This window comes from Anser brachyrhynchus, assembly GCF_964034855.1.
Source record: "Anser brachyrhynchus genome assembly, chromosome: 5".
Taxonomy (NCBI): domain Eukaryota; kingdom Metazoa; phylum Chordata; class Aves; order Anseriformes; family Anatidae; genus Anser; species Anser brachyrhynchus.
In genome coordinates, this window is record NC_137699.1 from 34276911 (window position 1) to 34300822 (window position 23912).

Here is a 23912-nt window from a genome sequence, read left to right on the forward strand (position 1 = left end):
AGAACAGAAGCAGCTAACGATAATCCTGAGACTTCTCATCTTTTTTCCTGCAGTCAGAGTTGCAAAGAAAGCATTTGACTATTCAGCAGTTATGGAAATTTAGAACTAAAATTGGGTGGGAGCACAAAAGAAAGAAAAAAAAAAAAGGTGTGTCTTTATTTTATTCCAACCCTAGATCCCATGAGACACAGTTCTGCTGCAGCGAACGGCTGCACCTTAGGCAAGAACCTCTCCCAGACACTCCAGCTGTCACCAAATGAAACGAAGTGACGCAGCTGGAGATACAGGCTCAAGGAGCAGAGCCCGTATTTCCCTCTAACCTTCTCACACAGTCACACAGCGCTTCTTATGATCCTTTCAGAGAAGGAGGCTGGGAACGTCACATGTCAGTGTTGTAACAGTTCTCCCTAGTTGAGTCATCCCCTCGCATAGCAATTCTTACTGGAGAGGAGGCAGAGAGAGGCTCCTTCTGCAGGAAAGGATATTTTCTGTCACCAGTCCTGTTGCTTGCCTATACCCAGACTCCTTTCCAAACCCAGAGCAATCTCCTGTTCTCACTTTAAGCCTTTTTCCAGGCAACCATCTCCAACCTCCTGGCTTTTCTCCTCAATTCTGCTCTCCCATTTCATACACTTTTCCGGACAGGATTGTTCTCCAACTATCTTCCTGGACATCCCACTCAGAAATCTTTCTGGCTGTACGCGCTCCCAAGCCTGACTGGTCCCAAATTCCACTGATGTAGACAACCCCATCACCACCTTTAACTCACAGGTTTACCATCCCCGTACTATGCCAGCATCAGTCTCCCTTTCCACCTCTTGTCCCCATTGCTAAGCTCTTCATATAGCTTAAGATCACCCCATTAGGACAGGAACTCTACCGTTGAGGGTACCTAACAAGTTGCCACTTCCTTCAAAGCATCACTAAAATAATTCTTTCTCTACCTCAGCAGTAAAGTTCTGCTCAATGCTCACCTCCACTTTGAAAACCTCTGTCTTTTACACTACCTAATTAATAACTTTCTGCCATCAGATTTCACATAATTATTCCACTTGGATCTCCTTACGTGGCTCTTCTGTTCCTTTGCCAGCTCAAGTCCTTGGCTGTCATTTCCGCAATCCCTATCTTTGTTTCTGTTAGTATCTGTGCTCCTATACCCCCTTCCTTTCTTCTCATGGTTTACACTACTCTTACAACTGCTTCCTCATCCTCATTTCCCCATTTACTGGCTTTCAGTAGTTTTCCATGCCAACCCCATCCAAAAAAAAAAGCCAACAACAAAACAACTCAACTCTCTATCCTCGTTTTAAGAAGTGATTGGAAAGAAAACTTTTCAGAAGCTTTTCCCATTAAACCAAAGCAAAAGGAAATTTAATTAGAAAGCTATGCTATTTTAATATTGGACCTTATCTATCCCACTAGAATTATCACATCCCCGATCCTTATCAGATGTCTAATTTAGACTACAAACCCTTCAGGCAAATGTAGCCTCTTCCTCCACGTTACACAGAGCCACGGCACTTACACTGATCCTTAAGGTAAGGAAAATACCTCAGAAATGCAAACAATTTCATTTTGCCAAGATCAGCTCCACGCCGCACACTGGAACCTGGGACTGACTCGAGAAGTACTCGCTCTTCAAAAATTCCAAAGGCAAGAGTGGTTCCCCCCTCCTCCCAGCCACCTCGCCCCCAAAAAAGAAAGACTGTCTGACATTGTCTGACAAGAGAGAAGCTGGGCATAGACTGTACTGAAAAGGCTTTTCCGTGGTACCTCTAGTCGCTTCCCGCCTCAAGTCCCAAAGCCATCACTTATCCCCTTCAAAACAGCAGGAGAGTCATTGCTTTTTTTCTTCCCTCTCCAGAAGAAGCACAGCAGAAATAAACCTCGAATGATAAATTATGCACCACCTTTGTGTGGCTGCCTCTTGGCCAGACGGGAAATTTTTCTCCCAAAGCCTTTTGTTCCCAGCTTTGATCCCAGTGTTGGATCCGCTCTGTTCAGCACTCCCTCGGCATGGAGGTGAAGGGAGAGCTGACACAGGCCAAGTTCAGGCTTACTGCGAGTCACAGTCAGATCTTCCATCAGCCATCCCCCCTCCCCCTTGCAAACTGGAACTGTCCTTGAGTTTGAAAAGATCCTATTAAACATTTTCCAGAGGGCCTTACAGAGGATACATTATTTTGATGGATGCTGGGACTAAAGGAGGAGGATTTCTAAGTACAGGGAAATAATGGAGTTTGTTCTAATGGGTTTAAGAGATGCCCAGGGGCACCAAGTAAGTTCCTTCTCTGCAAATCAAAAACACAGAAGACCAGAAAATGGAGCCGAACAACTAAACGCCAGGAAGCGGGGAAATCGGGCTCTATTTAACTGCTGCTCTTGGTTACAGCCAACTTCAGGCTGCTTGGAAAAACAGCACACACACACACCACTGGCACAAACTTAACAGGAGAAAACAAAGAGACAACAGGGGTCAAGCTGGGGGTGGCAAGCAGGAGAAGGATGCAAGGCTGGGTCCCCACCCCCTACCAGAGAGTCGGATCAATTATCCTTGAATACTAACAAGATTTCTGATTAAAGAACTGCTGCTATGCAATAGGAACAGAAAGCTCCAGCAGCCGGGAGGGGCTGTCAGGCACTAACAAAGAGATACAGAAGACTATGCCCTGCTAGGGCATGTGGAGGAAGTCACCACGCTGGTAGCCTGGAGAAGGGTCCCCACTGCCCCATGCCACGACGATGTCGCGCTGCTGGCAAGTTCAGCTCCAGGAGTAAGGCCTCACCTTGACACTGCAGAACATGGGATCTGTTTTCAGGCAGACACGGTCTCTGCTGGAAGCTCTGCTGGGCAACACTTCTTTAAACATCCTCATTGCCATGCTACAGTGAGGTGAATTGTACTGTCATCCTAACCCATTCAGGGGAAGTAGCTGGTGCTTCTTAGTTCTGAGTATTACAACGACATCAGGAAGTTGCTATCAACATATGACAGCCTGGGAAACAGAGCCCATGTAGTCTTTGGTCAGAGACTTTTCGACAAGCCTCCAATTTGCAGTACAAACATTTACTTTGCATATATGATACTTATTATCCATTAATCTTAATAGTTTGTGACCTGCTGACTGGTGGTTAAATGCAGAGACATCTGACGACCTAAGAAGAACCTCACGACAAACAGAAGCTCCTCTTACACCTCTTCACTCTCCAAAGTTGTGCTAACATGCCTGTAGCGGGATGTGTAGATAGATGTATCTCAGAGCATCAGGCTTCTGACTGTTCAATCCCACCCACCTCCTTTTATTTTTTTCTACTTTAAACAACAGGCATAATTCCTCGATATGAAGACTTCCAGTCAGTTTTCAGTTTCCACAGTTCAGCAAGGCAAAAGCCCACAACGTTTAACGTTACTAAACTCTTAAGAGAACTTATTTTCCTGCCTTTGCATAGAGAGTCTCCTTTCATCTGGGCCCATGGCAATCTAGGAGGAGTTCTGCTCCCCACAGAAGCATTGACTGCAGCTCAAGAGCCTCTCAGACTAAGTACACAAGATGGAATACTGCAACATTTAACAGGCAGCAGCAAAAAAATGAGTGGAAAGCTGAAAAACCTGAACATAAACTCACCCACAAGAGGGTGGCAGCCGAATACTCCCAAGGTAACAGTCCCAGAGCAACCCGATACACAGAACGAATAAACCGCAAGCCTTTGGTTTACAAGTCCCTGGATCCATGCAGTTACTGTTTTTATCTTTACTACAGGGAGATGGAAATCTACAGGGAAGACGATACAAAAAGACTCAAGAACCATTACGGTGCCCAGTCTTCATGCAGGATAGACAACAAAATCCCATGAAAGATTAATGCCTAACATAGCAGTCACATCTCAGAACCACAGGCACTACAGATGCAAAAGCAAGAGCTGAACCATCAAGCTCATTAGATTCATGGATGACAATTACAATTAGTGTTCTCTGCCGTGATTTGTGTGAAACACAGACAGCCACTAAATACAGTATGCCAATTAATGGAGTGGGTCTGCTGCATGCCAGAGCTCCAGCTCTGGATGTTATATCAGGTAAAGTCAAACATCTTTAAAGGATGATGGTTGGCATAAATGCGTGTGTGTATATATCACCTTGTAATATAAAACTGGGTGAGATAACATCATAAATAACTAAGGTGGAAATAACAGCAAAGTAAACAAGTTGTCCACTTTTATGGTATGTTTCTTTTGACAACACTTCACTTGTAATTCATATTTCCTGATGGAGAGTCAGTAAAATTTCCGCTATCTCATGTGTCTTTGGGTCATCGGCAAAAGAAACAGAAGTATTATTAAGAAAGAGAAATAGACAAAATCGCAAGTAGCAGAAGAATTCAATGAAGGTGTAGGACATGCACTTACTTTTTAACCTATTTTTAAAACCTTGGTTTTCAAGCCTGGTTTTCAAGATAACATCTCTTAATCAGATTTTATAAGCAGTATGTTATGAAGCATGTTAGAAGCAAAATGTTATGAAGCATGCATTCTATTGTGTTCAATGGTAAGCTGCATTCTAGGGCAAATGGAATTGGCCTTGGGCAAGGCAATTTCTACTTCACTTCCCACATATACAAAACAAGGATAATATTTGCCTATTTCAAAAGAGTGCAGTAAAATTCAAGAGGACTATCAGACTACAGATCATTCTCACAGAATGAATGTTTTAATTATTTTTTAATGTTAATTTCACTAGTCTGGAGAACTGCAGGCTTTCAGGAGTTAAAACAAAATACAATCACTTTAACTTCTTTTCCTAGTTAACATACAGCAAGTACTGTTTTCAGGCTTGAACTACAAAAAACTGCATAATCTTTACATACAACCACATTTTCTTGTTTAACTTCAACAAACAGAATGTAGGGAAACATCTCCAAGTGCTCTGAAATCCCATCCTGTGGCCGACATGAACAGAACATCCCTCTTCAGGGTTCACAAGACACTCTGGAAATGCAAGCACTTTACATAACTAAGTGCCTATTAATTTGGTTGCTGCATACACCCACACTGCCAGGATGCAAGAAGGGATTCTCTAGTGCAGAAAGCAGTGCTAAAGCACAGAGCTGAAAGCATCTGGAACCAGAACACAAAAGAACGTTGCTTATCTACGCTAAATAAATGTCAACGTTAACTGCGTACTGGAAGATCATGCTTTATGCTTTTTCACTATTGCTACCATGTTTTAGTTGACAAAGAATTGTTTAAAAAACAACAACACCCATTTTCATTCTCCTGCTGCATCTTACTTTTCATTATAAAAGTGGAGACGTTATTCAGTGCTTTCATCGCTTTGACAAAAAGAAACGGCCAAGATAAATTTCATGATCAGCACAAGTTGGGGATAACATCCAACCTGACTGACAGTAAACCCAAGTACACTCAGCCTAACCAGGAAAAAGAGCATTATCAGCTCTAAATAGGCAAGAGGAAAACAAGCGTTTTGCACCTGGCTCAGAGCTGTAGAATCAATAGTGATGCCAAGCACAGGTAATGGAGATCTTGACTCTCACTGCAAACTATACTTCTACACAGGTACCACGTTCAGGTTTGTGACTCTAGCAAGAGTCAAGGTGTTTGGGGAGTGAAGCTCTGATATTAGCCATGTATTTTCCTGGCAGAGCTCCAGAAGCTAGAACAGCAGACACATCAACCAGACAGGTTCCGTGACATTCTGTGTTTATACTACCACAGACCATCATACCACCAGGCCCTTCTTCATCACCATGCACCACCAGTGCATGCCATTAACTTTTAATTCTCCCCCTCTTTGCCTGTTGTTACCTGTGAGATGCTTTTCCAAGAGCTCATGATAGTTGCAGACCTGCTTTATTCCCCTGCACAGACTTCTCCCGTTTTAACTGCCACTATCCACCAACAGAAGATCAAAGTTCAATCCTGGAGATTTGTTTGCTTTACCCGCTCCTGCACTGAGGTTCGGCAGGCAGTAAATGACCGGGTGCTTTTAACATTTCCTATAATTTACTTGTTTGGCATTGCAAATTCTGTGGCTGTTGATGGTTTATGACAGTTAAGCTATACACTGTCCCCACACATACTTCTAAGGAACACTGATGAGAAAAGCTCTGCAAAAGCTAAGGGGTGGAAGCTAGGGCCACCGACTCGCCACAAGCTTTGGCATCTTCTCTGCCACCTCCTTATCTTTTTCCTTACTTCAAAACACAATAAACATTGTTCAGGAATTGTGTCCTGCATTACTGGGAAGCATTTCTCCCTATGAAAGAAAGCAGCAGCTCACTTCTTGGGAATAGTTGGTGCATCCAATCACCAACTCACGTTCACTTGACAAGAGGATAGAGAAAAGGGCACTGACGGGACAACTACTTGAAAGAGAGACACACTGCCATAAAAAGTGTTCCAGAGACATCAAGACACAACCACCTACAAACAAACTCGCTCTTTACAATCAGACATCCCCCACATGGCTGTTAACAGCCCAGACACATTAACTAGGAGCACCTGGGTAACAGCCAAAATAAAACACATCCAGATCTGTACCTACACTAAGACCTATGTTTTAGATCCTTCTCGCTCCTAGAGCGCAGCTCTAGGGAACTTAAGAGCACCTCTTGTTTTAAAAAGCAGATTTTCTGATACACGGAACTGCAGCCCTCTACTCAGCCTTTCCGAGCTGCTTTAGCACCTTCTTCAAAGCTGCCTGCAATTAGGTCCCTTGTTGGAAGAGAAATAATATTACTTGAAACCCAAACCCCATGTGATTGTGCCCCAGAGGCAATACTTGTAGAATGATGGAGGAGGTCAGCAGCACCACTGCAAACGCTTCCTGTAATTTCAGAGAAGCGGAGGAGAAAAAGGATGGGTGAAATCCTGCAGCAGCTGCTAGAGGAGCGAAGGGAGAGAAGCGAGGTACATATCTCCGCTCCCCTCCCCCCGAAGCCTCCCAACTCTTTATAAACAATCCCGAGAAGTGTTTGGATGTTTTCCCCTCCACCGGGCGCACTTGTAAAACGAGGCACCGCCGCGCACGAGGGCGAGCCGCTCTGCAGTCGGCGGGGCAACCGCGGAGAGAAGTTTTCCCCGACGAGCCTCGCTGGAAGCGCGTCCCCGCTCGGCGGCACGGCGGCTGAGCCTCCCCCCCCGGCCCCGGCGCCGCTATTTTCGGGGGCGCTGCGGGAGGCGGCCCCCCGGTGCCGGCCGGGGCAGGTAGCCCGGGGGGGGGCCGCGGCGGAGCCGGGCTGCGCCTTTAAGGGGCCCGCGGCTGCATTCCTGCTGCGGAGCGGCGGCTGTCCCGACACGCCGGGCACGGCAGGCTCGGAGGCAACCTGCGCGCCCGCCCCGCCGGCCCCGCGGGAACAAAGCCCCAGCCCGCCGCCCAGCTCCCGCGGGGGGCAGCGGCCGCGTGGGCGCCGGGGACCGGCCGCCGGCCGCCTCCCGGCCTGCCCCGGACCGCGACCGGGAGCCGGACCCGGAGCGGGACCCCTCCGGCGGCGGCCCGGGGCAGCGCTCCCCGGCGGGCGGGCGCGGGCAGGTGAGCGGCTCCCGGCCGGCACCGGAGCCGGCGGCGGGCCCCCCCCCCGGGGGCAGAGGGCGCCGCGGCAGCCGCTTACCTCTGGCGCGGAGCAGCGCTCCCAGCAGCAGCAGCAGCGGCAGGAGCCGCGGAGGCGCGGGCGAGAGGCAGCCCCCGCCGCGCTGCCTCATGGTGGCAGCGCCCCGGCCCCGCAGCCCCCTCCCGGGCTCCTCCTGCGCGCCGCAGCCCCGGCCCGCGCCCCGCGCCCCGCCGCCGCTCGCTCCCTCGGCAGCCGCGGCGGCTCCGGGGCTGGGGGCTCGCTCCCCGCTCCCCGCTCCGCCCGGCCCAGGCCCGGCCCCGGAGGAGGAGCCCCGCCGGGGCAGCCCCCGCCCCGCTCCCCCCCAGCGCCCGGCCGCTTCGCAAACTTTCCGCGCGGCGGAGGCGGCTCCGCGCCGAGACCCCGGCCCGTCGCCAGCCCCCTGGGGTCGGCACCGCTCGCGGGACCCTCGGGCTCGTCCCTCCGCGGGCTCCCCAAAGCGGCCCCGGGGCTCCGGGCTCCCTCCGGCGGCGGAGAGCTCCCCCCGGGCGCCGCGCTCGCTGCCCGAGTTGCGCCCGGTGCAGCCAAGGCAGAGCCCCCGCGCCCCGTCCCAGCCCCTTTGCAAACCGAACGCCTCTGAGCATCCCCTTCCCCAGCTCCCTGCTCTGAGGGAGAAATTCTCCCCTCCATTCGTATCAAGTGTTCTCATATTTGATGATTTTTTAAAGCCCGGAGACAGCCGATGATGTAGGAATCTCTGCTACCCTAAATTAAAAAAAAGGGAGCCAGGGTCGAAGCCTGTAGGAGTAGAAATTAACACTTGGACACTCGTCTTACGTGCCTTCTGCTTTCTGCGCTGCGTTTAAAAGCAGACAGGCTTTCACTGGATGTCATTGTTAAAACAAGTTTTATGATCCTCTGTGGCATGACTTGACATCTTAATACGCGGGGTTGGCAATGCACGAAAGTTTTGTTATGTAATTAATCTCGGTTGATTTCTATGTATCACTTCGGATGGCAAGCTGATTCAGATAGCCCAAACCCTGGACCACAGGGGAAGATGGGAATTTCGTCAAATTGACACCAAAGGGCCGGAGTTAGCAATGGTCTTATTTAAAGCCTTCACGCAGATGAATCCAGAGGAAGCTGCAATTATTCCTCTCCTTTAAAGAACCACAAGAGCAAGTAAACAGCACAGCATGTGACTGAGACAATTCTGCCATTCCTATTAATTAAGTGTAAAATAGTGAAAACAAAGGATATTATTAAACATGTCAACAGAAAATTAAACCAGGGGCTGATTCTTGACGAACTGAGAGAAAAAAGAAATCTAAATAAAAAAACAATCCGAAACAGCTTCACTGAGGAGAACTCCCAAGAACAGGAACACCAGAAGAAGCAAACCAAGCATAAATTTACAATATATGGGCCCCAGATTGGAAAAAATACCCGCACAACAGTCTATTTGTTTTATATGCTGAATTGCTGCTTCAGGATGGGAATAGATCCGCTCTACGCAGCATGCGTTCAATAGCACCTCCACTACGGCTCTGAGTCCTGCGCCTTTGATAGACAAAGTGCACAAAGTTGCCAACCAGTAACAACAAAAAAGGTAGCCAAGAGGGACTAATTGAGGTGGAGCCACTGAAAAGCCTCACTATGCTAACATTGACTTGGAAACAATGACAGACTGAGGCACAAAAAGAAAAAGCAGTTATTGTAAGAAAATAAGCTCCGAGATGATTGAAGTGGGAGAGTTAGGAACAGGAGGCTGAAGTTAAAGGCGAGAAAACATTAACATCGCTCTGACAGGGGGCTGGCTGGCTGGCTAGCATGCCAAACCCTCACATTATTGCACCCCCTAAAAATACAGGACAACACAGCCACAATTCATGTAAATTTATATTCTCTGTTGAGGCTAGATCCTGGGGTACTGTAAATCAGAGAAGCCCTGCTCGCTTCAGGCTCACAGAAGCTTGCAAGGAGTTTAGATGCTGAAGTACTGCACGTGATAACGCACAAACACAGGGCCCAGAACTTCCTGATAACTACATACTTAAGCCATGAAACAGTCTTCCAGCAATCGAGAGGAGTGTTTTCCTGTGTTTGAAACAAAAGCCTCTTGAAAAAATGGTGTCATAAACACAAATAAATTCACTTGTTATCTCTTCAGTCCTTCTCTCCCCAGGGAACAAACGTTTTTACCCACTTGTGCTTGTTGAAGTGTGTTTACCAGTCCTCTGCAACTCGTGCTTGTGTTCTGGCAAATCACTTTCCTCTCCGTGCTCAAATTCCCTATAATTATATCTCTGACTTATAAATCATATTGAAATCTCCAGGTGAAATGATAGAGGAGCACATAGTATTATTCTGCTTTTCATAACAACTTCCTAGATCTGCTGCAGTAGAGAGGATGGAAATTTTTCTGCTAACCCTCTCAGTTACCTACCTGATGATACAACACTGACTGAATATAGCCCTGATTCCACGTGGGACCTTCGGGGAATAATTGTGAAGTGGACTGATGTAGTGCAAAACAGATATTTTTGGTGAAAAAACAGTAGAAAGACTGTTAAATAATGCTGTTAAAATTGAACCATATGCTTAGAACTTGCCTCTCTCAAACCAAGTAACTTGAAGAAAGACTACATAGATACCAGAAGGCATTTCAATGCATGCACAAGATAGGTATTTGTTTTTACCCACAGCTGTGAGGGAAGAACATTATGTAACTTGTAATAATTTACAGATCATTGATAAGTGACATATAACACAAGTATTGTAATGAAAATGGGAAAGAAGTAATTAAAATATAATTAATGATTAATTGATATGACAATATGCTTAATCAAATAAAGCAGGCATTATAAAGGGAACAGGGAAATTATCATCCTAACAACCATTTCATGACACAATTTTCCCGCAAATAATAGTTGTATTACAGAATAAACCAACCCAATGAGAGAAAATAACTACAATGAAATAATATTAAAATTTAGCATCATTTGTAGCAACTCCATCCAGAAAACCAAGGACACGGTATCATTGGAAAAGGAAAAAGGAAAGGATCTAGAACCAGGTAGGATTACTAGAGAAAATGCACTTTAGCTATTTTTAAACCATAAAGATCTTAAAAATAAGTACAAAAAATATAAAAATAAAAATGAGATGGGCAGTTTTGTTCTTACCAGTCAAAGTACTTTTAAAGCATACAAATGGCCCTTCCTTGGGAAGATGCTTCTCCATACCTCAAGTTTCCTAGAAGAGAACGACAGACCAGATAGTTTAATTCGTATGTTCACAAAGGTTTGGAGCAATCGTGTTTTAAATATTTAAGATTGTATGAATTAATTTAATAGGAGCAAAATGCTAGCCTCCCTTTTTTAAGTAATGTTAAGCTCACTGGGAAAACAGAAGGCAATGGACAGAATCAATCTTGTATGACTTTTGACACTGTCTCACAGGACATTTTCACAGAATTGTATTTTAAAGACAACTAGTGGAAGGCGTGTAGGCATCTGATAGAAGAAAACCACAGTGGTCATCTGTGGTTATTTATCAAAATGCAAAGGCATGTCATCTGGTACCTCTCAGAGTCTGTCCTAATCCCTGTTTTGCTTCGTATGTTCAGAGACAGCTTAGGTAACACAATATTTATGCTTGAATATCTGTACTAAACAAACGCTGATAATCTCAAAACAACAGCAGGGGATGCAAACACTAGGAAGGGTGAGATCAGATACCCCAAATGCTATTGACAAATTGGACAGATTGCCCAAAAATCAACAAGGAAAAAAACAGTAACGAGAAATGTAAAATATTATTCTTCAGAAAAAGACATCAGTAAACATTGTGAATTCCTGACAAGTCAGAAATACAGCAAAAACACATCTTAGGGTTACACGTATAACAAACAGTATAAATCAACAGTGCGGTGCCACTGCCAAAAAATGCATTTCATTCTGGAATGCATTAAAAGGTGTGTCACAAGGAAGACAATTTGTTTGATTTCTAAACTTTACATGGTACTGAAGCCCCAAGTAGCAAACTGTGTCTCATCTTAGCTGAACACCTTAGAAATACAAACACAGCTGAAGAGAAACAAGAAAATAACAACAAGAACAAGAAGTTTATAAAACAAATGCTACGAGAAAAAGCTGAAGGAATTAGATTAGCCTAGTCAAGAAAATAAAAGCTCCAAGTAGATGCAGCTTTTTGATACATAAAAGCTCTCTGTAGAGATGGTGATCAGCTATTCTCTATGGCTGCAGTTGAAAGGCATGAAAGAGTCAACTTGATTTGTGAGAAGAAATACTTAAAAGATTTTGCTAATCAGCATTCCAACTAAGCATTTTTTTAAACACTGGAGCTGACTGTCTAGGGGCACTGTGGAATCAATTCCACTGGAATTTTTTTAAGAACAAAATTTGATAAACTTGTTAGTGGTGGCCTTGTCATAATTAATCTTGATGTGGTACAGGTTGGACTAGGTGGTCTTTTGGTATCTCTTCCAAACCTCCAGTTCCACAATGGACATAACTCAGAAAATTCTAACTGGGATGATCAATACAAAGTCTGTATTTTGGTTGATCAAATTCTGCTTTACTAGTGGGTTTCCTTACCTAAACAGAAAATCCAGGAAAATAACAAGTTTTTCCCTACTGAGCTCCACATTCAAGATAAAATGACAGGTTCAGTGCCATCAGACTGGGATTTTCCAATGGCCCGTTTAATTTCTATCATTATTCTACTGCTACATTACCCATACCAGTTCCCTCTTCAGTGTCACTAGTGAACCAAAGAGGTTGTAGCTTGGAATGCCCGGTAAGATAAAAACGAAGATTTTACCCATATGGAGGAAGATGCAGATATGCAGTTGGGCCTAAGAATTCACTGTTGTACATATAAAGAAACAGTTTGAGTTTCCAAAGAGCTGAGGGGCCTGCAGTTTTCACTGCTGGTGACCTAGTTTGTAAATGACGGTCTCTGTGTTAAATACATTAAATGAAATGTTAGCATTGATTTATACTTTATGCTATGCTATCACTTTTTCCCTTGTTGCCTTTCCTGCTTTCCTGAATTTTTCTAGCAATGGCACCACTACTTTGAACCCAGATGTCCTTTTAGATGTCATAAACATTCAAGTCCTGTCAGTGCTGTCCTTTATGCTTTTTTTCAAGTTGAAGCCACTTACTCTGAAGACAACAGTGATCCATATGTTGTCTTCTTCAGTGTTACCGCGGTTGTTTTCATTTGCAACAAAACAAAATTCAGGTTAACAAGTCAGAGCTTATGCACTACTTCATGTTCTCAGCCTTTTGTTTATTTGCTGCCTTCTAAACAGTCAAATTCCTGTTTATCTGGGGGAAATTTGTGACCATCTAACAGACTATTAATTCTACTTTATAGTGCAGAACAGCAAAACTAAATGTTACATTAAATGGCTACACGCAGAAGCTGAGATATGAAGAATCCTGCAAAAGTCACTACGTAATTTAATGACCCAAGTGCAGATTCATCTGAAAACCCTTTTATTTATTTATCTATTGACACTTGATGGAGGGGTTCAAAAAGCCCCAAGTAAGTAAGTTGACTCTCAAACTCAGGAGAAAAAAAAAACAAACCAAATCTTTCTTCATGTTTTGTTTGAGATAGTAGCTCTTCCTGGGTGTCCTGCAAGCTGGTTCTGCTCTTTCTTTTGCCAGTTCCTTTACATCCTCTATGTAAAAATAATGCAAATACACCCTCTTCTATTCCTGATTGGACTCCTCCCCGCAGTGAAATGGCAGTTACCCAGGCCTTGCACAATGTCTGCATTGCAAAGGTAGCCCGTGGCCTAGCCTTAGGAAGAGCACAGTTTAATACCTTGACTCTGGCACAGAAAAAAAAAAAAAAAAAAGAAGAGAAAAAGGAAGAGCATAAAAGGAAAATGTTCTTTTAAAAGCTAGCAGTAGAAGAATTCGGTTTGAAGGCAGAAGCCTAACCACCTTTAGTCTCCAAACACATTCAAATGGATAAGCAGCAAGTTGTGGCTCCTAAATTAATTCTTGAATGCATAGAAAAGCGTTTTCCAAAGAACTGAGGAAGAGTATTTTTCTTTGATTTCAGGCTCTTAATGTGGTTTGTAATCAATAGTTTCCAAGTTCAAATAAAAGGTTTGTGGTGGAACTCAGTCACACAATCAGAAAGAAAGGTGACCTTACATCTCAGTACAAGGAATAGCTTTGATGGGCTGAGTTTTCCTTCCTCAAAAAAACAGAGTACCTGAATTGGGCCCGCAAGAGAAACAAGGAGCCATGGGAATAGATGTGAAAGACACAAACAGATCTTTCCCTCAGCGCACAAACCTTTCTTGTTTGCAGAAACCCAGCCACTATGGAGATGAGTGACATGTAAAAATGTAGACAGACAGATAAAGAGTGTTTTCTTTCTTGAAGATGATTCAGTTCTAATACTTTACTGGCATGATGAGTTAGGCAAGTACTGCCAGCATGCACAAGATATAACCCTTGAGCCTTTCTGATAAGAGATACTGCATGTCAACCATCTGCTCTCCTATCAGGTGGCTGAATCAGAGACGCCTCTTAACACCTCTCCCTCTCTCATATTAGCTCTTGATAAATGTGAATGAGGGAACAAATTAATTGCTTCTTACCAGCACCAAGTGAGACCTGAATAAAGGCACAGGTGGGAGCAAGATCCCAGAGTTGTACACACCCTCCTGAGTCTGAGATCAGCTGCCCACACATATACACACATGTCCAATCTCCCTCCCAGCCATGTATACTTACATCTATGTCATTGCAATTTTAGGATACTTAAGCATTATATTTTTAATACTATTCACCCAAGATTAATATCCTGAGAATTCTAGATAATGGGGGGTTGTGTATTGCATTTCCATTTATGCTTTAATCTAGGTCAGCACAGTTGATGGAAACTGAAGGACTTTAGCAAGCACAGAGGTACGCTTTTGATGCACAGTGAAAATTTAGTCACAGAGACTGCAGGTTTCTCTTTCACATAACTTAGACCATACCAAATATGATTAGTAAATAGCAGAAATGTACTCTAGTCACAGAGTTTGAGGGAAACTCTGATGCATACCTAAACTTCAGGAGTGTTCAAGGAACAACTCTGCTTGCACTGTGTAAAGTTTAATGTATAAAGAATTGGAGCCTTAAGGAGAGTTTCTGACTATCTTACATGTTGTTATCAATTTCAAATGGAGAATGGTCAATCTATTTTTCTGTTTTAGAAACAAGCACAATAAAGTCAGCAAATCAAAAGCAAAATTTAAATACATTCCTCAGATAAAACTTAGTATCTTAATTTGCTGGTTCAGTCTCCTCTGGCTTATCTTCTCCCTCGGTAATGATCTGCATGCCACCTTTTCTATCTCCCATCTATTGCTTCTCAATATCTCTTCCTAAATTCTCCAACCACTATATAATCTTCTGGTCTCTATCTTCTCTTTTGGTGACTCCACAAAGCTGTTACTCCTGAAAACACCTCAAGTATTATGTAACAGAAAGGAAAGAACATTCTTCACTTTGTCATCTTATATTACTGCGTGAATGACTGGCATATCAGTGTGTGCTTTCACTAAAAAGAACACTGACTTCAGCTCTTGCATAGCTGCAATGTTTTGCAGTGCTCTCTCACAACAGCCCTAATAAATACTGGGGCTCTCTTTTATGTACCTAAAAAGTAGAACTAAGGATTCTTTTGCAAGGGTTTCACAACTTTAATGAATCTATCATTTCCACTTCCTTCTGCTATTTTTTTCCTTGTTTCCATCATTTGATCTTCTCTGTAGATGTTGTAAGACTTCTGTCTTACTTACTTCCAGACTATTTTGAATGTGCTAAGTCTCTGTACTGCAGAGAGGAATTTATGTCCCTTTCCCATAAGAGCTGTCCAGTCCAGCTGTCAGAGTTACTGCTTCACTTCAGCCTAGGAAGCAACAGCTCATTTCCACACAGACCTGTCCCTTCTCTTGTGTGCGTGTAAACACACACACACGCGGCTTCATTTACGTATTTTATCACGCAGACACCTGGACCAATAGACGATATGGTCTAGATGCTTAAGTTTGCAAGGAACATTCAATGAGCAGAAATGAAGAATGAAAATTGCAGGCCTTCTTGAGTTACCCCCCAGGATGAGCTAAGCCTTGGCTGTCAGAAATGTTTTCCATGCCAGAATTTCATACTGATATTTATTTTTACCAGGCATTTTAGACTTTCTTTTTTGTTTGGCATGAGAGATCCTGAAAACTCTGCCAGAAATGGCTGTTTTTCTTCTCTGCATCATTAGTGCGGCGGCATTCCAGCAGAGAAGGGTCACTCGCTTGGCACTTAAGTATTTTTAAAGATGTTGTCCTTTCCTTCCTGAAGAGATAATGGGAACAAAAACTGAAGGGGAGTCTTTCAGCAGTTTGCTTTTGCAAAAAAAAGCCAAATTTGCTTACTAACACCGAGCTCAAAAACAACTAAAACTTGGACAACGCATATAATACATGACAGGAATCTACCATACCACCTACAGCTACCCTTGATTTTAAAATGAAGATGTAGCCTCCATAAGTCACAGAACCTGTCATAATAATATTCCCTCTTCTCATAAGCAGATCGTCCAGAATTTAAAACTACTTTCATGTCCAACAAGTAGAAGAATGTTTCACATTTTTTTCTCTAAGAACTTACATTTAAAATATAAGGATCTCACAACTTGATTAAACCTAAATCCTCGGGTGAACATAAAGTTTATCAACATAGAGAGGTGAATGTAAAGTTTATCAACATAGAGAGACCTCAAAATTACATCAGATCTCTACTTACTTTCTTCTGTCCACCAGTTCAAGGAACAAGACAAAATCTCAGTGATCCAGACTAAGGATAAGTAGGTAAACTACTAGTAAAGAAGAAATAAATTATGTTCACAGCGTAGTCTCCTGCGTGCTTATGACACCTTACCAGTTAAGTATATACTCGACTTAAGAATTCCAGGTATAAGTACACGTATCAAACTTAAGCCCTTTTAATGGTACAAATGCTGGCAATTTAAGAGAGCTGCTGCTGTCATCATGTCCTATCACTAGCTGGAAAACACAATGTTGTTTCTAGACTTCATTTTGTGGCAGATGTAAGGGGTGAGAAACTGTGAATCTCATTTCTCTAACATCTGTTGGCCTTAAAAACAATCTAAAACCCATCTGGTTACCTAGGTTTTACATGCAGAGGTAAATTAGTATTAATACTACCTTATTAGGGAACAGTGACAGCACTAATTGTTGTGCTGACTGTAAACTAGATACACAGTTCATTCAGCATAAGGAGGCTCAGAGCAGGATAAGCACTGGGAGTACTGGATCTTTCTCTGTAAATGTCTCCTGAGGAATCAACAATATGAAAATACAGATTTCATCACATAATTTCATTGTGGTTTTGGCTGACCTTTTTATTTAAGATAATCTTATTTTTAGTGCATGTGTTTAGAGAGTTTGATCATAATTCATACATATAATTATTAAATCAGAAATTAATTGGGAGTTTTTTTATGAGTTTGCAACTGACTCATAAATGAATCATCCAGCTGCAGCACCAATTATTTTTCAAATGTCTTGCATAATAGAATCCTAATCTCATTTACAAGATTTCCAATAATTTACATAAACAATAGTATGTGAAGATCTTATTCCCCATTCCTTCAGATTGCCCTTCAAAACTTATCTCTGCTATGGTGCCTAAAACAATAGATCATCAATAAAAATTGACAACTGTTTTCACTCAGTGTTTTCTCCTCTCACTGTGATTTGTTTTTCAGGTGTCTTCAGATAAACATGTTTTGTTATCCCACCAGCAATTTTATTGTTTCTCATGTACCAGGTAAAGCTCAGTTGGCAAATATATGGAAGACCTCAAAAAATACAAAGCACCACCAAATCCCCAAAAGCCCTGCACAGTATAGGCTCTTAGCTAACTCTTCTAAAATAGGACAATGCTTTGGACACTCAAAAGATAAACAAGAAAGCCTAGAGACAGTTTCCTAGTGTTTCTTGTGAAACTTGCTTACATGAATACAAGTCGGACCTGGAACAGGACTGAAGACTCCCCACAACCTAGTTCTTTGTATGTTGTGGTTATAACCTTTAAAGCAACAGTTTCCAACTGCTTCCTGAAGAAAAAAAAAAAAAGTTACATTTTTGCCTCCAATACCACTATGCTTTATTGTAAATACTTTAGCAACAATTGTTAAAATTCTAAGTAAATAAAATATTTCATTCCAAGAAAAATTAATAGAAGCCAGACAAAATGACTCAGTCTGTTTAAAACAAGGCATTCCCTCTGGAATTTGTTGCTTGATATCTAGTCCTGTTTATTATTCTATATAATAATCTCTCTGAATGCGGAGCTGTCTCACAGAACTCTGGCTAATAAAAAAAAATAATCAGAAGAACTTTGATAGTATCATTTAGAAGAGTGATCATAAAAACAGCAAAGATTAAACAACACAATTAACACACTGAGTGCAAAGTATGTGGGAATGGAGAAGAGAAATCTGATTTAAGCTAAATTGATGAGAAACTCTTGTAAAACTGACACAGGAAGGAGTTTTCCAGTCCATGCATCATAACCTAATAGAGATCTTTTCTTTTATGATATAATTTAAATTATGCCACTGACTATTTTCAAACTTGCGAACACATGGTCTTTTATAACAGTAAATTACCCCTATTTACCTAAAGGTATGACTTCTGAAAGCCTTCCAAAACCAGACTTTGAAGTGAATTAAGCTAAATCAAATCAAGGTCACTTTAACTCTGAAAGGCGGTGTTCATAAAATATATCAATGTAGTCCAGCTGATCTTCTTGAAAGACTGATTTGGATTCCCAAATGCTGGTAGGCAAACTCAGCACGTCTAGTTAAAAGATGTAAGCATCACCATGTTTGCCAGGGTGGATGGTAACCCTGACAGTCTACTCCCTATGTTTGTCCTAACGTGAGACCTGTACCCCTGATTATCTACCGAGGAGTTGCTGACAGAGACAACTACTGTTTTTCATTGTCATTCTTCCAGCTGGGTCCAAAAGAACATTAACCTCCTGTTAGAGGGCTGTTCTTCCTGGAGCAGCTACTAAACTTGCAGATGTTTTCCACTGATCCAGAAAAGCCTTCTCAATTTAAAAGAGCTTTTTATTAAAACACAATAGTCTTGGGTTCAAAGATGAATATGGGGAAGCAATACCCATGGCCAGGCTGGCAGCATTTCTTCCTTTTCAGGTCACAAGCATGAGAGAACAGGTGAGTGCTGAGTGCTGCAGCTGATCAGTTTTATCACCTAATCCTGGCTCTGGCAGGCCCAGAAAGAAATTATAGTAAACAGGGAAGTTTATAAATGGCTCCAGAAATTACGTCTTGTTTTCATATATTTTTCTTCGAGTCATTAACAGTCAGGCGCCACTACTACTGAAACTTATCATTATTACAACCACAAATGCGCTCGGTGTCCAAAAGGATTCCCTGAGCTAGCTTAAGGGAAATAACACAGTGCAATCCATAGAGACCAAACTGTAAGAAGAAAAAAAAAAATCCCAGAGAAAATACAAAATAGAAACATTGTAATGTAGTTGTTAAAAATTGACATTAAAAGCATCTTGTAAAGGAGTGCTCCAGAAACTGACCAAGGAGAAATAGTGTTTTAGAGAAATGGGTTAAAGAACAAAAACGAAACAGTGAACAACCTGCGGAAAGCTCTGACCAGCACAGCTGACTGGGAATATAGGAAAGCCATCTAGATTTGGCTTTTAAATACCAGTCGAACTGCCTGGATGACAGTAAAGGACTGCTTGTGAAAACAGATCTCGACATTAGTTTTAAAAGCACAAGAACTGTGTTCTTAAACCTAACGATCACAGGGTGTCTACCAAATTCTGTCTCCTCTCCAACAGTGGCCTAGAACCAGATACCTCACTGCAAAGTGCCTGAAACCCTAAAGTGAGCAGTTATGGAATAGACCTCATGTTAGGAAAAATGTTTTCCAAAACCTTGTTAGTCAGATAATTGGCTTCACCATGAAGTACAATAGTTCACGTTCCTCCAGCCATTGTGCTCTTTTTTTTCCCCATATGTTTTTATATGTAATAACATAATCCCGTATTTTCTCATTCTGTGTAAAAACATCTACTTCCTTTCTAAATTCTGCTGAATTCTTGGCTCCAAAAATATCTTGCATCAATGTATTCTACAATCTGATTTTATCTGGTATCAAAATCTCTCTTCTTTAAATTTATAGCCTTTAAATACACAGAACTAAATGCTTAAACTGCAAAACTGGACACATGGATTTTAAAGTGAACTTCATTGTAACAAATAATTTTCAATAATATCGTCATTTTATATGTTTAATGATCCTCTTTAAGACAGTCTTAACTTTTATCCAATCGCTCTTCATACTGGGGTGTCTCAGTCTGTTTCCTACATTATTCTCACTACTCAGCTTTCAAATACTTATATCTAAGATGTTCTTTTAAAGACAGAACAAGACAAAGACAGCAGAAAGGTCCAGGCAACTGGGGGGGGGGCGAGGGTGGTGGAGGGAATGTGGAATTTAAATAGATTATCTATAACATCCTATTTGCTCTTTTTAACTGGGGCTGTACTTTGAGTAGAAGTTAGTTGAGTTTCCAACAGCGACAGCACTTTCCTTTTCTGGAATAAAGGCAGGTTGCATGCACATGTAAGTGGTTTATCTAATTTCTGTTCTTTTGCATGTCATTAAAAACATAACACTTCCCAGTTCTTCTTTTGGAACTCCTGGGATTACATCCTGGGCTGGGAGTTTTCTAATGCTGACGCAAGAAACTGCAAAAGCATTTGGAAATTTTAGCCCCATCAGCTTCTGTGGAAAAAGCACCCAGCAGAGCTGCTTCCTGCCATGCGATGAGCTCTGCCTGTCCTGTGTCCCAGGAGAACTTCCCAGACGAGCAGAGAGCGCCCTGTGGCTCAGAACTTTTCTGTTACTTTCTACTTTCCTGTGAGTAACAGGCAGTGCCTGATGCTCCCCATTCCCTCCTCTCTGGAGAACCAGGGCTGCCACAAAACAGTCTGGGAGCCATGGAGCAGTACTGACAAACCAATGTAACTGTAAGGGGCCTCCGTGGTCACCCTGCTCAGGCCTTGCTCTCTGGAACAAGGTTGCTGCGCAACGTCCTTCAGTAACTTATTTCCATTTACCTTCGAATTTGGATCTTTCCCCCACAGCTGCAGCCCAGAACCTCCAGCAGCTCCCTGGTCTTAGGCACCTTCTGGTTTCCAACCTAAATTTAACCAGAATGACTTTATACGCGTTCCTCCTCATGCCATTTTGGCTCTTCAGCCCTTCTCCCTCTGAGGAGTCCCCAGTCGCCCAGGCCATCACCCCCAGCCCCCTCCTCACAGCCGGGCCGCCATGTCACCCCCAGCCCCTTCCTCAGGGCAGGCCGGGCCGTCACGTCTCCCGCCAGAGCCCCTTCCCCTGAGGCGGCTCACGGCCTCCCAGCCTCGCCCGCAGCCCCAGGCCCGTGCCGAGCGCCGGGCGGGTGCAGGGTGACCGCCGTGGCCCCGCTGCAGGCGTTGGGGCGGGGGCCGAGGCGGGGCAGGCGGCCCCGGCCGAGCGCTGCGGGGCCCGGAACGGTGGCGGCGGCGGGGCTCGTTCCCGGCCGGGGCCAGCGGAGGAGCAGCGCCGGGCCCTGAGCGTCGGGAGCCTTGGAAACGGGCGGAAGCCGTCAGGGAGCGGCGGCGGGAGGATGCTGAGCCCCGAGCGGCTCTCGCTGCCGGGGCCCGAGTACCTGGGTGAGGAGCGGGGCGGCGCGGCGGGGCAGCCCGGTGCGCTGCCTTCCCCGCCCGGGGGAGCGGCGAGTCCCTGAGGCGAGAAGGGGGGGGCTCTGTGTCCGCCATCTCGGCTGCGAGGGGGCAGCTGCGGGGCTTACGGGCGGGGAACGGGGCTCTTGCACCCCTCTGGGTGCCTCCTGGGGGGCTGCGGGGCTCCTCTTGGACGCAGGGGCTCCCCTGGGTGCCATCTTCCTTCGGGCTGGGCTGGGCTGAGGAAGGTGGGCTGCCGCCTCCTCCCCGCATCCTTGGGCTGTGGGGGTGGCACGGAGCAAGGTGCTGCTGCAATGACCCCCCGTAGCCCATCCGAAGTCCTCTGTGAGGACTGCTGGAAGTCCTCTACCTGCCCTCTCCTTTGTGAGAGCAAACCTATTTTAGGCTCGTTTCGCAACGTCAGAAGGGGTGCTGCTCTTAGGTTGTGAGGTGGTTTGGGCTAGGTCCTGAGGCGGCTTGGGCGTTAGCCTTTCTTCTGGAATAAAGGTGATGTTTCCTGCTGATCTGTGTCCCGTAAAATGGAAATCTTTTCACTTATAAAGCAGCTGCTCCCTTACTGACTGCAAACTTTGAAGCTCTAGCAGTTTGTGTTACTACGACTCGATGTTCCAGTAAACTGAGGAGCAAAGGGATTAGGTGTTAGTATGTCAAGAAAAATAATTATGGTGGAGAAAAGTCAATATGACTTCATTTAATTGCTAAAGAGGAGATGAATTGCAAGTAGTAAGCACTTGGAATGCGTACAAGTCAATATTTTAAGAGGGAAATTCTTCAGCCACCACTTTCTAGGCCCAAGATGCTGTTTGGTAACAACTGTTAAGATATACATAACTTACCGGAGCTTTCTTATACAATAAAATGTAAGAAATGTCATTTATTGGTTTGTAGTACATATTCCACCATGATTTTGCCATCTCTGGTAAGTCAGAATGGGACAAGGCTAGGAGAACATCGCTAGCTTCCAGTAAATGGAAATCCAGTCTTGCAGGGGGGAGGCTAAAAGAACTTTGTTTCTTTAGCCTAGCACTGGTGTCAACGAGTAGGGATCCGATTGTTCTTTCAGAGTCATGGCAAGAAAGAGAGCTGAAGTGGTTAAGCAGAGGAGTGACGTAGGTCCTCTCGGAGTAGAATCTCGTGCTTTTGCTACTAGACAGTTACTGGGATGCTTTGTGCATCCCCCTACGTGACCACAATGCTGTTCTGCGTTAAGGAAACTCAAGGCAGAAATCGGAGGTTTAGTTCTCAGTTCAGGATGATTCTCAGGAGATCCACTTCGGTGAAGTTCCTACTACTGATTTCAATGTTGGCGCTAGTTCAGGTATTTGAGAACAATATCACAGCATGCCACGTAAATACACCCTTCAGTTGTGTACTACTCTATCACACCACGTCAGCGTTTTCAACCTACGCATTAATAGAGACGCTCATAACTTTTCCACAGAGTTGCTCTAGGCTGAAACTTGCAAAATTTCTTTTTTTTAATGAGCCAACTTGGTTTTAGGTTTGTTTAATTGTTTTTAATGAAATCGGCGCTTAGCTCTTACTCGTGTGAAATTTGTCAGTAAGGACTGAATCAGTCAAAACAATCTAGGAGGCAGACTAAAAAAATCTTAAAGAGTAAGGAGAAATAGCCAGTTTTCTGTTTTACACCTGAAGCTGAGAAGTGAGACTTCTGAGAGGTGTGTAATATTGCGCGGTGCAAGCAGCTTTATTAGCCTACTTAAAGTGAGCCTCCTTTTATCTCTGTTCTACTTGCTAATCTACCATTCCCTTTTCATTTTGTAAACCCTTCTAAATTTTTGTGACATTTGGGTTAGGTGAAGACACACATATGAGCATGCAGGTTGAGCAGTAGCTTGTATAAGAGCTTGTTGTGTTGATCACATAGCACATCCTTCTGTTTAAGTTACAATCTGTCCTCTATTAGAGAGAAAGCGTCTGCTACGCAGGGGTATTTTCATTGGCTGTAAATGTCATCAAGAGTAATTGTTTTGTCTTCACGAGACTTTGTGACTTACCAAGCTGCTCACACACAATACAGAATGAATTTTGTCTTCACAGTGGGGAATTGATAAAAACTGTTTTTATAAGATGCTTTTTAGTTTTCTGCATTATTTAGCATTCTGAAATCGCCATTGTTTGGCTTTGTCGTGTTGTGTACCTTGAAGTCTGGTTAATATTGTTGTCTGATGTGGGGTTGTAAGCAACTGTGATAAACAAGTTTCACATTCTGTAATTTCATTCTGAAATTGTGTTGCCCCAGGCTGCCACATAAGGTATTCTTTGAGTCTCCCAGATCAGATGGCACTCGGTCTTTCCTGGCCTGGAATGGGTGAGCTACACCTAACCTCTTTTCCCTCCCTTCTCAGAACTGAAAATAGGCAAACAAATAAAAATGAGTGGCCAAAATAACCTAGTGTTACTTGCTGTGTTCACTTTTACCTTAAATATGAAAAAAATATATATATTTTGTGTCCAATT

General features: G+C 43.6%; 2 protein-coding genes across 10 annotated transcripts in view; one reads left to right on the forward strand and one right to left on the reverse strand.

Annotated features, from left to right (window-relative positions):
* Window positions 1–21524, reverse strand: part of LRP4 (LDL receptor related protein 4) — an 89655-nt gene extending 68131 nt beyond the window's left edge. For 2 of the 5 annotated variants that reach the window (XM_080594636.1, XM_080594635.1), the window contains exon 1: window positions 7629–7851. In XM_080594636.1, the coding sequence (XP_080450762.1) occupies window positions 7629–7719 (91 nt within the window). In that variant the 5' untranslated portion in view covers window positions 7720–7851. Of the gene's footprint in view, window positions 1–7628; window positions 7853–10753; window positions 10824–17642; window positions 17745–20804; window positions 20888–21397 lie in introns of those variants that run through there. The other 3 variants (XM_080594639.1, XM_080594638.1, XM_080594637.1) reach the window with 3 other exon arrangements.
* Window positions 21026–23912, forward strand: part of CSTPP1 (centriolar satellite-associated tubulin polyglutamylase complex regulator 1) — a 116484-nt gene continuing 113597 nt past the window's right edge. For 3 of the 5 annotated variants that reach the window (XR_013952100.1, XR_013952101.1, XR_013952102.1), the window contains exon 1: window positions 21030–21401. Coding sequence is in view for 2 of the 5 variants with exons in the window: in XM_080594701.1 (XP_080450827.1) it covers window positions 21356–21401 (46 nt within the window). In the remaining 3 variants the exon portion in view is untranslated. Of the gene's footprint in view, window positions 21402–23912 lie in introns of all 5 variants that reach the window. The other 2 variants (XM_080594701.1, XM_080594700.1) reach the window with 2 other exon arrangements.